The 15,977-nt window shown below is 39.5% G+C and overlaps 2 protein-coding genes across 3 annotated transcripts in view; one reads left to right on the top strand and one right to left on the bottom strand.

Moving 5' to 3' along the window:
- The window catches only part of SHCBP1L (SHC binding and spindle associated 1 like), a 36,890-nt gene extending 35,463 nt beyond the window's left edge, over positions 1-1,427 (top strand). Inside the window, exons 9-10 of the mRNA XM_060643756.3 lie at positions 108-230; positions 1,054-1,427. Of these exons, the coding sequence (XP_060499739.2) occupies positions 108-230; positions 1,054-1,302 (372 nt within the window). The 3' untranslated portion in view covers positions 1,303-1,427. The remainder of the gene's footprint in view (positions 1-107; positions 231-1,053) is intronic.
- A 7,080-nt stretch (positions 1,428-8,507) lies between these two features.
- DHX9 (DExH-box helicase 9) overlaps positions 8,508-15,977 on the bottom strand; it is a 51,996-nt gene continuing 44,526 nt past the window's right edge. For both annotated transcript variants that reach the window (XM_060643754.3, XM_060643755.3), the window contains 7 exons: positions 15,153-15,264; positions 14,443-14,604; positions 14,219-14,346; positions 13,058-13,287; positions 12,546-12,661; positions 11,647-11,847; positions 8,508-9,464 (listed from right to left, as the gene is read on the bottom strand). In XM_060643754.3, the coding sequence (XP_060499737.2) occupies positions 9,098-9,464; positions 11,647-11,847; positions 12,546-12,661; positions 13,058-13,287; positions 14,219-14,346; positions 14,443-14,604; positions 15,153-15,264 (1,316 nt within the window). In that variant the 3' untranslated portion in view covers positions 8,508-9,097. The remainder of the gene's footprint in view (positions 9,465-11,646; positions 11,848-12,545; positions 12,662-13,057; positions 13,288-14,218; positions 14,347-14,442; positions 14,605-15,152; positions 15,265-15,977) is intronic.

Consider the following 15,977-nt stretch of genomic DNA (forward strand, 5'->3'; position numbering starts at 1 on the left):
TAGTGTGTTGAGAGTGCTGACATAGAATTACAATTTTCAAATCTGAAGATAATTTTGGAGAGGTATATGTGTGTTTTGAGATTGTTTTATTTGCTTTTCATTTACAGGGTGCTGGTGTTGAACTGTATCCTGGGAGCACAGCCATTTTGGAAAGGAATGAAATTCATCACTGTAATAACCTCAGAACCAGTGATAATTCAAAAAGCACCTTAGGTGGAGTTAATATGAAGGTATTATCATATTTCTTAGTATAGAATTGTTGTAAGAATTATAGTTATCACAAAGATACCAAAATATTACTTCTAGACAAAGTTTAGTTTAAGTGTTATCATTGATTTGGAAAAGAATAGAGATAATTAAAAATATGGCTTAAATGATGGCTGATATAAAACAATTTTAGTTTATAATGTAATAATTTCAACTTAGATTCTTAGCAGATAACTTTGATAAAGCAGATAGAACGCTTTTATAAAAATGTTTTAGATTTTTCATTGGGCAGATCTGTAATATGTTTTAGAAAGTAAAGCAAAATAAAAAAATAATAAATATATTAAGAAATACTTAAATCTTACTTCCAGAGTTTGTAAAAATAATTTAAGCTAGCCAATTAAAACATTAATAGCAGTAATTTATAAGTGAAAAGCCTTCCCATTCCTTTCTACTTTCACAAATTCTACCTGTCTAGGTCCCTCTCTAGACTTATGTAGTTAATGAAGCTTTTCCTTAGAACTCTAGTTTACATATAATATTTCAAATTATTTTTATATTACTTGAAAATTTATCATTTTCTATGCCTGAAATCATTTTCATATTTATATTAAAAGCTTCATGAGATACTGTATAAACTAAACTGAAAACTTCATTTAGTAATTCTGCAGTAAATATTTTTGTAGTTAATGTTACATTAATTAGTCTGAAGAAAATATCACTTGCTCAAAACTGAGATTCAGTTGTTTTAAAGACACGTGTAAACCCAAGAATTAATTCTAGAGTTCATATATTTTATTTTTATAGAAATTATTGAAAAACTCCTTTCCTTGAATAATTTAACAGGTTCTTCCAACACCAAAACTGAAGATGACTAATAATCATATTTACAATAACAATGGCTATGGTGTAAGCATTCTTCAACCAACTGAACAATTTTTTATCGTAGCAGAAGCCTTCAACAAAGGGGCAGCTTCAGGGGATAAAAAAGACGACAGTATGCTGTCCAGGGTAATGCAGAATCTGAACCTGGAGATGAGTAACAATAAAATAGAAGCAAACTTGAAGGGGGATATCAGAATAGTCACAAGTTAAAGCATCTGGATTTATGTTAACGGTTTATATTTCGGATATTTGTTTAGTAAATCTCATATCCCACAGAAACGGTAGTTCTAATTAAATTCAAAACCTATTTAATTAAAAAATATTTAAACATCTAATGCTTTCATTGAATGATTCATTTTAACTTTTTTAAATAACAGCTTTGAGATATGATTCACACATCATAAATTCACCCTTTTAAAGTATATACTTCCACACTATTTAGTATACTTTTGATAGGTACCACTATCATCACTATTTAATTCCAAAACGAATGCGTTTTCACCTTCTTAAGAGAGCAAGAGCACGTGCATGCGTGTGCACATGAGATGGGCAAGGGCAGAGGGAGAGGGAGAGACAGTCACAGGCTGCATGCTTGCTCGGTGCAGGAGCACGGAGCCCACGGCGCGGGGCTCCATCTCATGATCTTGAGATCACGACCTGATCCGAAATCGAGAGTTGGATGCTTAACTGAAAGAGCCACCCAGGAGCCCCTGGAGGAAACTTTTTAAATCTCTTTTGAGGAGAATTAGGATTTGTCTGCCTTTGACCCAGAAAGTTGGTTAAGATAAGTGGTAGCAGAATAATGACCTTCCCAAGGATGTCCACACCCTAATCCCCAGAAACTGTGAATACATACCTTACATGGCAAAAGGGACTCTGCACATGTGATTAAAGTTGAGGACCTTGAGAGGAGGAAAGTGTCCCTGATTATCCAGGTGGGTGCAATCTAGTCACATTTGTCCTTAAAAGCGGGAGAGGGAAGCAAGAGGGTGGGTCAGGGTGGTGCAACTGGAGAGGCGAGAGAAACTGAAAACAGGAGAGGGACTCAATCCATTGTTGCCTCCTCTGAAGGTGGAGGAAGGAAGTCATAACCCAGGGAACGTAGTTGGCCACTAGAAGCTGGGAGCAGCCCTCGGCTGACAACCGTCCAGGAAACAAATCTCAATCCTACAACTGCAAAAAACTGCATCCTGCCAGCCACCCAAATGAGCAGGGAAATAAATCCTCCCCTGAAGCCTCCAGAAAGTTCCTGTCACCATCTTGATTTTAGCCCAGGGCGACGCATGTCAGACTTTTATCTATATAAGTGTAAGATAATAAACTGGTGTTAAACCTTTAAAGTTGTGGTCATTTGTTACATTGGAAAGGAGAGATGGGAAGGTGAAGGAGGGAGAAAACTTTGTGAACAATCAAATTTCTTAGAAAATCTAAAAAATGCTTTCGCATGCTTTAGGGACATGAGAATAGGAGAAAAAAAAAAAGCAAACACACACACACACACAAAAAAAAACTACTCTGAAGTGAGCATAGGAAAAAAGAGAAATAGACTGGAAACCAACGGCAGCAACAGATAAAAGTCAGATGACCCGTGAGTGAGCAGCGTGCTCTTGCAAAGCTATTGCTTTTTGCTCACTCTCAAAAGATCCTGTCTTTGTCCATCACCTCTTCCTAAAGCCAAAAACAAGGAAGTGGAGGAAGAGGATTAGAAAGGAAAATTCCTCCTCTTATAGCTCATTAAATTCACTATAGAAAGACTGTTCTTGTTAAAGCCTCCGTGGACAATACCTTAAATTATGTCACCCAGTTAACAAGACCTTGTGTAAAAGAATAAAAAAAGGCTACTGATGAAACTGAAGAATAACCTTGCCTTATTCAACTCTCAGCCTCAAGAGATCCTCTACAGCAACAGAGTCACCTTCGCTGAGTTACAGGCAACGCAAAGTAAAAGTCAAATTAAGGAAGAAAGATAAGTGTTTGAGGCTGAGTGCTTATTTCCTTTTATAAACAAAAATCCATAGTTCTGCTTTGTGAAAAAGGCCATTTTTTGTATCTTAGAAAATGAAACCCCTATTTTAGAGGGAACATAAGCCATCTAATTCATTTATTTTTAATGCTTATTTTGGGAGAAAGCATGAGCAGGGGAGGGGCAGAGAGAGGAAAGAGAACACCAAACAGACTCCATGCTGAGTATGGAGCGTCAGAGGCGGGGGGCTCGATCTCACCACCGCGACATCATGACCTGAACTGAAACCAAGAGTCAGATGCTTAAACCACCAAGCCACCCAGGCACTCCAGCCAGCCATCAAATTTAGACATAATGCCTAACTTCAGTTAGTTACGTGTAGCCAGGTGATTAGATCCTAGCTGGAGGGAGACATGCAAGTTGGAATAATGTGCACAACTTTGTAGAAAGGTCCTATCCCTTCTGCTTGGCTGGAATTCAAACGTAATGGCTTGAGAAACAACTGCTATCTTGGCCCATGTGGTGATTCTGAATGGAAACCATACAATGGTAAAACAAGATGGAAGAAACATGAATTTCTAACATGAACACCTACCTACCAGCCCTACAATGAAAACCAACATGGAACATCTGTTGACCCTATACTGACTACCTCTGGACTTCTTGAATGAGGAAGAAATGTTTCTGTATTGTTTACTTCTTACTTTGGATTTCCTGGTCTCCTACAATTGAACCTAATTCTATATAATATAGTGCTATTGTGTTGTCTTACTTTATTCCAGTTCCCAGCAGATAAATGGAAATGAATCAGGAATTGGCTATAAACTTAATTTTTCCCTACTATCTACATAGACCACCTAAGGCTCTTATTGGACTAAGTATCAAAAACAATGTTAAAACCACATTTGTTTTGGGAGGGGGGGCATGCCTAGGTAGTTCAGTTGGTTAAGCATCTGGGCCACCTAGGTGCCCCTCCACTGTAAATTTCTTAGAATATAGGCCTCAGGTCTTAGGAACATTGCATCCCATACAGTACCATGCATCCTAAGTAGTAACTGCTAAATAGTTTTATTTAAATAATTTTTTTAACATTTATTTATTTTTGAGACAGAGAGAGACAGAGCATGAATGGGGGAGGGTGAGAGAGAGAGGGAGACACAGAATCTGAAACAGGCTCCAGGCTCTGAGCGGTCAGCACAGAGCCTGACGCGGGGCTCGAACTCACAGACCGCGAGATCATGACCTGAGCTGAAGTCGGACGCTTAACCGACTGAGCCACCCAGGCGCCCCAATAGTTTTAAAGAATGATACTAGGGCGTCTCTGCCTGTGCTGAAGGCTGAGATTTACAATCCAGGACTTTTTAAGGACATTTCATCAAAGTTGCTGAGGATGAAAATGTTAGGATTCTAGAGGTCAAAGACTGATCAAATCAAGGTTAGATGAGCGGCCCGTGGTGTGGAATGAAAAGGAATGAGTTTGAACCCCATTTTTCTTTTTTGTAATACTGGCAGTGGGAGTGGAAACTTCCCATTTCATTACTATGCCAGTAGCAGCTAAGGGTAGAACCTCAACTGAACAGCACAATGGGACCCACAATGCCAAAGCCTGCTGTCAGTTTACAAAGTAGCAGCAGTGAAACTGGCTACAAATCAAAGGACGGAAAGGCATTCCTCTGGCAGCAAGGGGTACAGAAAAGTTGCTCTGATTATAGGAGAAAGTTGCCATTCCTTGCAAGACAACTGCCCCGAAGTAAGGGTTCTCTTCTAGATTCAACAGCTACACCCAGAAAACATTACATTTGAGGACAGGGGTATAATTTTTCCAAACTATTAAAATGAAAGACGAGAAGACTATACAAATATAGTAGTACACTTCAGTGGATTGAACTGAATCAGGTGTTCTTAAAGTGAAGTACATAGGGGCTTGAAGGGTCTGTGATCTAGTGAAACTTTTAAGTAAAAAATTTTGTGCATGCCTTCTGGTGGGGAGTCACAGCTTTCATCATATTCTCAAAGGAGCCTCTCAGCCCACAGAAGATTCTGACCACTGATATGCATAATATTTAAGTCTCTTTTCACATATTCGTTACTATTCAAACTGAAGCCTAAAGTGGTCTTGTAACAAAATTATGTTGCTTTTTCTACAGAACACTCATTTGTTCTGTAGAAAACTAGGGCAACTTGTAACTATTTTAATACCAAACATGACAACACAAAATTTTTTATCATTTTTTAGATTTTGCATTTGTATAAGGTGCACTTTTACTTACCAATAAAATTCTGAAGCCATTGACAGCTGTCATTAGCATACTAATTTAATTTGGAAATGCTTAGAACTATTACTAATGCCAAAAAACTTTAGATTTTATTTATATCAGAGGGTTAATCAAATCCTATTGTACTTCCTATTATTTTAAAAAGATAAAATTTTTTTAAAAATCATTCCAATTATTACTAAAGTATTAAAAATAACCACTAAGTATATATAGTTCATATTTTTATAGGTTAGTATGGAAAATACTACATAGGTTTACCAAAGTGAGAAGTGTTAAACACTGGATTATATAATTTCCTTTAACATCTCTATAATTAATTTCTAGGTTTGAAGGGAATATGTGATTTCAAAGTTTGGAAATTCCTGAACGATCTCCCATTAAGATTATCCTACGGGGACCAACTTGTTCCACTTTGCATAGTACTTTCCCAGTTTTAGCAGTTTCCATGTTTCAGTCCTGGGTAAACTGGGACAGTTGGTCACCCTAATTAGTTCCCAAGTAGATTCTTTACTAAAAGCTAAATTATCACTAAGTAGTTCAATAACTGTAATCAGCTCTGATTCAGTAGTAAATTTTCTTCACATGATTCAGAATTTACACTACACCAAATAGGACAGTCTACAAATATCACAGGACACAAATACACTTCTAATTAACTTGCCTTTCAGGTAAATCCAGTGGATTCAGGAACTTTTTCCAGTCAAAACCAAAACCATCCATCAGTTTCAGGGTAATTCACACTTCCATTTCTGGCGGTGTTTCTCTTATCCCAATTCTGCTTCTAAAATCAGAGGCAGGGAAACTGGCTTTCAAATATGTGCTTTGCCACACACAGTTGAGGTCCTCTTTCTAGGTGTCTGTGCTGACCCTAAGCGGACACAACTGTTCTTGGTCTCCTGGTCTGTTCCTCCGGCAGAGGTGAGGTCCAGAGGATTTTATGTGCACACTCACAACATAGAGGAGATCCCCTCAAACTGTAGCTGTTGTTTAGGGACACAGCGTTGACAGCCTCTTGACACAAAGACTACACAGAGCACGGTTTCCCAGAACTGGCACATCGGCTTATTCCCTCTCTGGGCCCAGAAGAATCTCTGCGATTCCCTTCTGTATCACCCTCAGCCTCAAAAAAAGCTACTGAGTCATCACTGCTACAATCTTCAAACTGAGAAGTACACAGTGAAGATACCATCACACGACAGGTCCATTCTTATCCCGGCCTAAATTTCTAGCAGGGGAGACCCGGTTTTGTCAGTGCCAAATTTCCCTACACTTCCAAACCCCAATGAACGTGTGCGGTGAGCAGCAACTTTACACCCTTCCACAGATCTTTCTCCTCAATTCTTTCACCCTACTGTGTCTAGCCCTTTTCATCTCCTGAATGGGAAAGGGGTACAATCGGCTTTCTTGTTTTGGAAACGCTTTCCAGTCACCTCGCACCTGCAACATCCCTTAAACTGAATATTCTTTTCGTTCCAGGCAGATATAGAGGGACGTTTGAGAAAGAAAGGAAACACGGCACATTGGTTGATATCTCCAGGTATTTTTTTTAATGTTTATTTTTGAGAGACAGAATGTGTGAGCAGGGGACAGGCAGAGAGAGGGAGACACAGAATCCAAAACAGGCTCCAGGCTCTGAGCTGCCAGCATGGAGCTCAATCCGGGCTCAAAATCAGGAACCCATGAGATCATGACCTGAGCCGAAGTCGAACACTTAACCAGCTGAGCCACCCAGGTGCCTCGATATCTCCAGGTATATTAATATGCCACAAAGTAATCCTCCACATGGCCTTCCGCTCCATGTGTCTGATAATTCTTAAAAAGGAATGGTTTCTGGAGGTTATAATGGGTTCTTTTGACAATTAAAATCAACTTAAGTTGACTTCCACTTCCGCTATGGACAGTCTGATGGCTGATTTTCCTCCCCACTCCCATGCAAACAACTAGAAAACCAAATGACCTATTTAAAAAAACCCACAAAGCTGTTATCTCCATACATGTAACTGGTAGATCATGGCAGAGGAAGAAAGAACCAAGCACAGCACAAGCAGTTTCACGGAGCTCAAGAGACAGAGGCTGTTTTAGGGAGGATAGCTATAATTGGTGGAGCAAACACAGGCAGCAGGGAGCCACAAAGAGAAGAGCTCTAGAAATCTGCCTAGGCATTTCCTTAGGTTCTTAGCAAAAGACTAAAAGATTATGCCTAATTGGTTCTTTCAAGTTCTAGGGAATGTAATTGTCATCTCTCTTGGCCATTCTGGTCATCTTTTGATTTCTCATTTGTAGTTAAAGCTGTTGGTGAAATGAGTACCAGGTGAGTGAGGTATTACTGAGTGTATATATTCTGTGGGAGTTGTCATAACATGTGCAAAAGGCAAGAGAAAGCATGGTGCACTGACGAGGCTAGAAGTTCAGTATGGCTGGGGAGTAGGACTGAGGCTGGAGGAGAAGGGAGAGCAGTTTCTACTCTGAAGGCTCTAGGGAATCAATGGTTTAAGCCAGGAGTGGGTGGCGGTGGTATGAGATTTGTATGGGAATGTTTACGCTGCAGCATCACTGCACTTCCAAGTGAACACAAGCCTGAAGAGAACAGGCAGCTGGTTTACGAAAGCACAACCAGAAAGTGTTTAAGGCTTTGGCCAGAAGCAGCTAAAACTCCTGTGATTAAAACACACACACACACACACACCAAAAACCACAGATGAACAGGGGAACACAGTATAGGATAGGGCACCGGGTGAATTAGGTGGTTCTCTTCAGTCTGGAAAGTGTGGAGTTCTTGATTTCTGTGGATATCTAAGCAGCAGTTGTTAATAGGATCTGATGCTCAGAAAGGAAATCATAGTTGGAAGTACAATCTTGAGATCTGCAGCTTTAAGATGAGCCCAATTCTACTCAGTCCAAGCCTTTGTAATCTCTCCTATACTGTGCTATTTCTCAAGTCAGAAACGTGAAAATTTATTGAAAACCATATAGTGTTATAAATGTATAAACATCTCTACTAAAACTTGATGCACTGGTGAAGGTTCATTCTTTGATTTATAATCATTAAAGAGTTTTGTAGGTTAATTTTTAATTCTAATTAAAATTAATTTTTACACTACAAACTAACTAGAAAAGAGAATGCTGACCTTGGTCTTAGACTTTTCAAAGACAAAGCTTGGGAAAAAGTAAAAATATTCAGCCGTAGGTCAAAAGTTTTATTCAAGTGCAGAGGTCCATGTGAAATTGTGTACTGGCCAGGATTTGCTGTAAGAATAACAATTCCATTTCAAGGCTATTTATTTTAACTACTACAAGCAGTAATATCACTTGGTATACTTTGGAAAACTGAAAGTACAATTTTTCCTGTAAAGCTTAAAACTAACTAATAGATGTAACTGGCATTGTAAAATTACTCTACCATGTAAGGTCAACAACGAACTACATGGCCAGTATTTGGTATAATACTTTATTTTCTATTGTAGTAAACTAAAGCCAAGAAAATATCAAGTTAATTTTAAGGGCAAATCTTTACTCCTTAAAGAAAAAATACAAACTGTGGTACTTTTATAATAGGTCATCATATTTTACATAATATAAACAAAACCACTAATGTAGCTATACGCTTGGTTTCCTTAAACTACAATGAACCACAAAATGGATGGAAAATGGGTTTACTTACTGGCATCAAATAAACAACTTGGGGGAAATAGGTAGCATGCAAAAAAAAAAAAATTTTTTTTTTTTTTTTTTACTGTCTATGCGTAGGAACTGACATAACCAAGCTTTAATAGCCACCACCTCCTCTTCCTTGTCCAAAGTAACCTCCCCCAAAGCCCCCTCTCATACCCCCTTGCTGGAATCCCCCAGATCCTCTGAAGCTTCCTCCACTAGCCCCTCTGTAGTCGCCTCCTGAGACACCTCTAAAGCCACCTCGGGCACCTCCTCTATAGCCTCCGCCAAAGCCTGCCCGAAAGGAGTTGGGGCCACCACCATAGCCACTGCCACCGAAGCCTCCACTACCACCATAGCCTCCGCCACCTCCGTAGCCTCCGCTGCCATAGCCTCCACCACCATAACCAGAAGTTCCCCATCTATATCCACTTCCATTATCATATCGAGCCATCTTGGGAGGACGTGGACCATCTCCATACCTAGGAAAAGTACAAAGAAAATGAGGGGTAATGAAAAACTGCATAAATCAAGATGTCTCACCAAAAACCCCAGTTCAGCATACCCCACACTGCTTACTCCTCCTCCTCTGCAGCTTTCCTTAGAGACTAGCACTCTGAATTCAGCAGCTGTCCAAGTCAGAAATGTGGCTGGGGTTTGTCTTCACTCCTTCCATGCACTATTTCCCCCCATTGCAACCCATCACCAGTTCTTCCCAATTCTCTTGCAAACCTGTCTAATCCACTCACTTCTCTCCATTTCAATTCTCCCTACTGTAATTCAGGCCATCGTTATATTTACGCAACTTGAACTCTGTCTTGTATTTATCCCATCCTTTCTAGGTCAGGACTTTTGTCCTTCACAGAGCAGATTATATGTGAAGCCTCCTTAATCATGATCCCTCCTGCCAAAAGTAATCTTTCCTCTTCTAAACACCCATGAGCACTACAGTTGTATCTGCCTATGACACTTATTATCTACCTTTCTTTTTGAAGACTATTCTCAATAATTCTTCATATATTTGACCCTCTGGGCAGGGCAAAGTATTAACACAATAAATAAGAGTACTGTTTTAGGAGTCGCTATGGTCTTAGTCTGAATCCAGTCCTACCATTCACTAGCTCTATGGCCTTCAGTCTGAACTTCTCTGTGCTTGTTCCCTCATTCATATTAAAGGAACAAGATCTACCTACATCACAGATCAAATATCAGAAAAGCACTTAGCACAGTGCCAAGAATACAATGAATACTATGTGCTATGATTAATAAGTTTTAAGAAGTAAATCAGTTATAGCGAGATGTGACCCAGAATCCATAAAGCACATAACAGTTCTATATGTTAAAATTACAGTAGTTTATAACCAAATGCAGTAAGTGATCCTTAAGAGGGAGATTAAGGAATATTTTTGGGTAATTAGAAAAATTTTAGTATGTTTGTATATTAGTGTTATCACAACACTTAAATTTTTGGAGTGTGATCATGGTATTGCAACTATGTGCTTAAATGATACACTAAGTATACCAATGTAAAATAACAACCGCTGAGAGTCCATCACAAAGGATTAAGAAAAAGTGGTGTGTTTGTGCAAACAGATATATGAAAGCAAGTGGCACAAGATGCTGGTGATTAGGGAGTTTAGGTTATGATACCATACGGGGGTTGCCATTTCTGCAGGTATCAAATGTTTCCATATAAAAGGTTGTGGGCAAATAAAAAGGTGAAAAAAAGTGAACCAAAGAAAAAAATTTAAGAATTAAGATATTTCACATTCTTCTCTTTACCCTTCAAGATACTCACACTCTTCTCTTTAAAAAGTTTATTTATTTTGAGAGCAAGAAAGCAAACTGGGTAGGGGCAGAGAGGGAGAGAAGAGCCAGGCAGGCTCCATGCTGTCAGTGCAGAGCGTGAGTTGGGGCGCTGGCACTCAACGAACCATGAGATCATGACCTGAGCTGAAATCAAGAGTCAGAAGCTTAACCGATTGAGCCACCCAGGCATTCTAAGATATTCACATTCTTCCACTTCCCTAAGATAAACCTTGAGGCTTTTCATTTGAAGCAGCAGCAATTTAACACCCACCAACATTTTTTCGCTAGAGATAGCAAAACAGTACTGTGCAAAAAGAACTGTCTGGGCTCTGTCATTTTCCTGTCATGTGACCCACCCTGGGCTTTGAATGTACTTTCAAGGTCCCCTTCAAACTCCCAATATGCACTGACATAATATATCATTAACAGAGACAAAAGTTAGTAACATCCTTCTGAGTGTGTTAACCAGCATTATATTTCATATTGAGTGTACGTCTAGAATTTTAACTTAAATAACCAGGCTTCTATCAGTTAACTGTGGCAATTTTAGGCCAGTGTAAGATCACTGTCCTCTGGGGCGCCTGGGTGGCTCAGCTGGTTAAGCGTCTGACTCCTGATTTCAGCTCAGGTCAATGATCTCATGATTCTCGAGATCAAGCCCCATACCAGGCTCCATGCTGGCAGCTTGGAGCCTGCTAGGAATTCATTCTCTCCCTCTCTCTCTGTCCCTCCCCTTCTCGTGTTCTCTCCCTCTCAAAATAAATAAATAAATAAATAAATAGCTTAAGACAGGAAAGAAAAAAAAAAGATTCCTGTCCTTAGCTTGGTTCAAAGAGAAGTTACTGGGGTACTCACCGTGTACTGCCAATCATGAGGTTGATACCAGCAGCTGAGGGCCTAGAGATTTGGCGGATCATGTTCAGCATATGCTCATTAACGGGGTCCAGCTGGCTGATGATATTAGGTTGTTTGGTTACTTCAACAACCAGAGCCTCCATGGCTGCCCGGAGAGCAGTGATACAGGCAGCAGCTTCATGAGATATTTGCAATCTGATCCTAAAATAGAGAAAAACGACAAAGTACAACAAGGGTACATATAGCAAAATACTACTACCTCCCTATTTCATACATGGTAACTGAAAGAATAAATTTAACTTCTTACTAAGTACCAATACTTTCAACTACAGGTATCAAGAACGATAACCGTCTACACTTAATTTCTTAAAATTCACTGCTAGCTACTGGCAGGTATTGAGAACCAAGAAGTTTTTCAAGCAAAATACTGTTAGGTTAGCAATGCAGATCACTTAGCTTCAATAAAAGAATGGAAAAAATTACACACTGCTAGAGTGTTACAAGTTTTCAGGAATATGACTGAGCCTACTGACTGGTCACTAAGATCTCCATTTTTGTCAAGTGCTAATTACTACATGCTTACCAGTCGTCTCTAACCAACAGAGTACACAAAAGAAGTACCCAAGTTCCAATTGGATTCTGATTCCCTAGGGTAGTATTCATGGGGGCAGATATAGCTCCAATGCCTAATGCATCTGCTTCTATTGGTATAGGTCATGTAAGACTTACTACTGAGTATGAACCGCCAAAGTATACCACTCTCCAAGAAAAGACAATGTTATAAAGCACCTGTGTCACGAAATTGTCATGTTTCACAAATTAAGTTAGATTGGCAGCTGTATCCCCTTACACCACAACTTTAAGAATGCAGTTTGTAGTTCACATCTGAAACTCCGTACCAGTCATCCACAAGCACAATCTGCCCATCAGACTGGACTTTCTTGGAGGCAAAGAGAAGCAACTGCAGGGGGGTGACTAAGGTCATGCCTTTAGCAGAGATGGCTCGGGTTCGAATCTGCAGATGGAAAAAGAGGCAAGAGGAAATAGAGGACATTCTAATCCCCAAATAATGATAATGAACTTATGCTTTGAAAATGAAAACTCAGGGCGCCTGGGTGGCTCAGTCGGTTAAGTGTCCGACTTCAGCTCAGGTCATGATCTCGCGGTCCGTGAGTTCGAGCCCCGCGTCGGGCTCTGTGCTGACAGCTCAGAGCCTGGAGCCTGCTTCAGATTCTGTGTCTCCCTCTCTCTCTGCCCCTCCCCATGCTCTGTCTCTCTGTGTCTCAAAAATAAATGAACGTCAAAAAAAAAAAATTTAAAGAAAATGAAAACTCATGTTCCCACTGCACTTTAATAAGTAAGGACAACCTAGATTTTCAATGCCAATTTTTCTAAGCGAATCTTTTCTTACCTTTTCACCAAATACAAAGAAGGGAGATGGGTACTTCATGTCTTGGCTACTGAAAGGACAATTAACAGACGACTTGTGGATAAGTGCATTACGCCCTTCAGTGGTGAGAATCTTTCTCTTTTCCTTATGATAGCACACATTAGGGTACACCCCGAAAGCCAGGAGAGAGATAACAACATCCAAATTATTGTCTGGTCCGGTGTTAGTAAACACTTGTGTCAGCAAGCAATCTGTTAAGAGAAATGGGGTAAAAATATCAGGTATCTGGGTAATGATCCCATACTGCATGTAAACTAGTTAAGAGAATTAGGCGAACTGACTCCTTCCCATGTCTTTTTTCCGATAACCTGCCTGCCTGACTTCCTCTATTCTCTGAACTCTTGCACCCACATTAAGTTCAAGGAGAAACTCTGCTGAGTCTCCACAACAAAAAAACTAAAATACCTGTATTTTCTAATACAGACTTGACCACAACATAAGCCTGGAGTGATTACTTAAAGACAAAAAAACAAAACCCCTCTGCATACATTGGTTTAATCATCTACTCTCTGAATAAGAGCTAGACCAACAGGACAATAAAAATATTCCATCTAGTGTTCTTAAATAGCCATTCTTTCTAGAGAAGATGGAGTTCAATAGCTCAATTCACATATGAAATAAACAGCTGGATTGTTTCTCCAGCACACATCCAAGCCCTCTTACCTGCCAGCACACGAAAGCCTTAATTAAAGCCACTTAAAATTTAACATGGTAAATTTCATATCTACACGTGAACACGTGGGCAGGCTGATCAGTCAACTTCACAAACCACAAATTGAGGTAATTCAACAAACCGCTCATTCTAAAACTGCTAAAAGCTATGCCCCTTCTTAAGATAAAAGAGACTTTAAAAAGTCTCTAAAAAGTAGTACAGTTTTTAAAACACCTATTAATCATCTTTGTAGTGTGTTACAATTTGAGCATCACAACCTTCTGTTTCCTTTTTTAAAAGGCTGAATAAAGGTGAAAAATGGATTATCACTATGGTTCCAATAACTAAGAAATAGCTAGGAACACAGAAAAAGCACAGGGTCTAAAGTGAAGCTAAAATATACTGCACTGTCAACGTGTGCACGCTACATAAACATCCTTCAGGGAGGTTTCAAGAATGTGAGTCATTACCTTCTGGAAATCCAGAATTAATCAGAATCTCTTTGAGCTGAACTTTGGCTTCCCAAGTCATTCTTAGTGTAGCCATATTGAGTCTTTTGTGCTCACAAAAACGTATCTCTGCTTCTTCTCCACCCATTCTGAAATAGACAAAGAGTCATTCTCAAAGCCCAGTATCACATTAGAAGCTGGAGACGGTTCTCACATCTTACAACTCTTCTCTTTCAAACCCATACCTAGCATCATCCCAAGCTTGGAATACTGATAAAAGAGCCACATGATCAGAAAATCTGTTTCCGGCAAAATTTCGATGAACATAACCCAGTCGCTTTCCTTCACTAATGAACGGCTCCGGAAAGCAGGTGGCAGCAGAGATGGTACAGACGGCATCTCCCACACTGAAAGAGACAGGAAATACAGTCAGATCGCAGTCTGGTTCTAGCAGTTCACGAGCAGTACTGTCACTGTGGGTCAGAGCCTTTCTTGGCCATGATACTGCTTTATTTGCAGTGAGTTGGTTTAACAAAGAACTTCTACAGCTGCTCTCTCCAGAAGCAGAAAGGGAAAAAATAAATAAGGAGCTCTGAGATTAATGGATGCATATTAATCATAAATTATGACCAAGTATTACATTTTTTCTTTCCTTATTCTCTCTTCTCCCATCTTTTCAAATCTCTCCATCTATTTCTCTTTCAAAAACAACTACTTAAGCCCCTGAGAGTAACTGCACTTCTCTTGTGAGAAACTCTTTCCCCCAACAAGTTGGGCCCAGGTGTCCATCTACTGAAACGATTCATTCTCCGCACTTCATACTTTCCTCAGTATCTACAGTAGGCCACTTCTATACTTCAGAAGTTAGTTTTGTCTTCTGTTTTTTATGGGGAAGGGAATAAGATTCTGACATTGTTCTGCCACTTAAGTATCAGCAATAAGACAAAGCACTTACTAGAAAATACATCCCATTATCATCATTTTGCCAAAACGAGGCTCAATGGGGAGCTTAGCCAGGATTCGTCCCAGAGGAGTCAATTCATCATTGGCATCTAATGCATCAAGCTCTGTGGGGAGAGATTTGTTTATGAGCAGACGCAGTAATGAATGCCCCTTTAACCGAGGCAAAGGTGAAACATTTCCTTACAGGTTAAGGTTAGTTTTCAGTATCTGTCAAGCCAACCGCGAGCACCATGCCCACAGCCAGCAATTCTCCTCACTCAAAAATAGAACAAAACCAAATTTGGGAGTACCTGATAAGAAGAGGGTACTAGAATTAGGCTGCTGTAGGTTGTGAAGTGGAATACAGTCCATGAGAACTCTATACATGCAGTCAAAATGATAGTAACAGCATTAAATACACATGTCCTAACAAGTCTAATACCATCTACCGAATTTTTAGAGAGATGGAATCTAAAGTCTAAAGTTCATATTAACAGATGAGTACTATATTCAAAATTCAAAACCAGATTCCCCTGGCTCCAATGCCCTTATTTTTTCTCCGAAACTTTACCACTTTTATGATGTGATTATAAAACACAAATAGATCTACGTAAAATAAGAGAGCTACATAAAATATTGTATTGTGACTAACTCATGTTCTGATCGTTAAATATTGGTTAAGAAAGACTCCTGTTACTTCCTTCTTACTTCATGTTGCTCATTTTATAAAACTGACCACACTAAATACATATGGCAACATCGGAAGTCTTCTCACAGCCCTGCTGACTGTATCTTGATTCATTTGTTACATGTTAGTTGCAGGACAAGACAAATGGCA

This window comes from Panthera onca, chromosome F1, assembly GCF_046562875.1.
Source record: "Panthera onca isolate mPanOnc1 chromosome F1, mPanOnc1 haplotype 2, whole genome shotgun sequence".
Classification (NCBI taxonomy): domain Eukaryota; kingdom Metazoa; phylum Chordata; class Mammalia; order Carnivora; family Felidae; genus Panthera; species Panthera onca.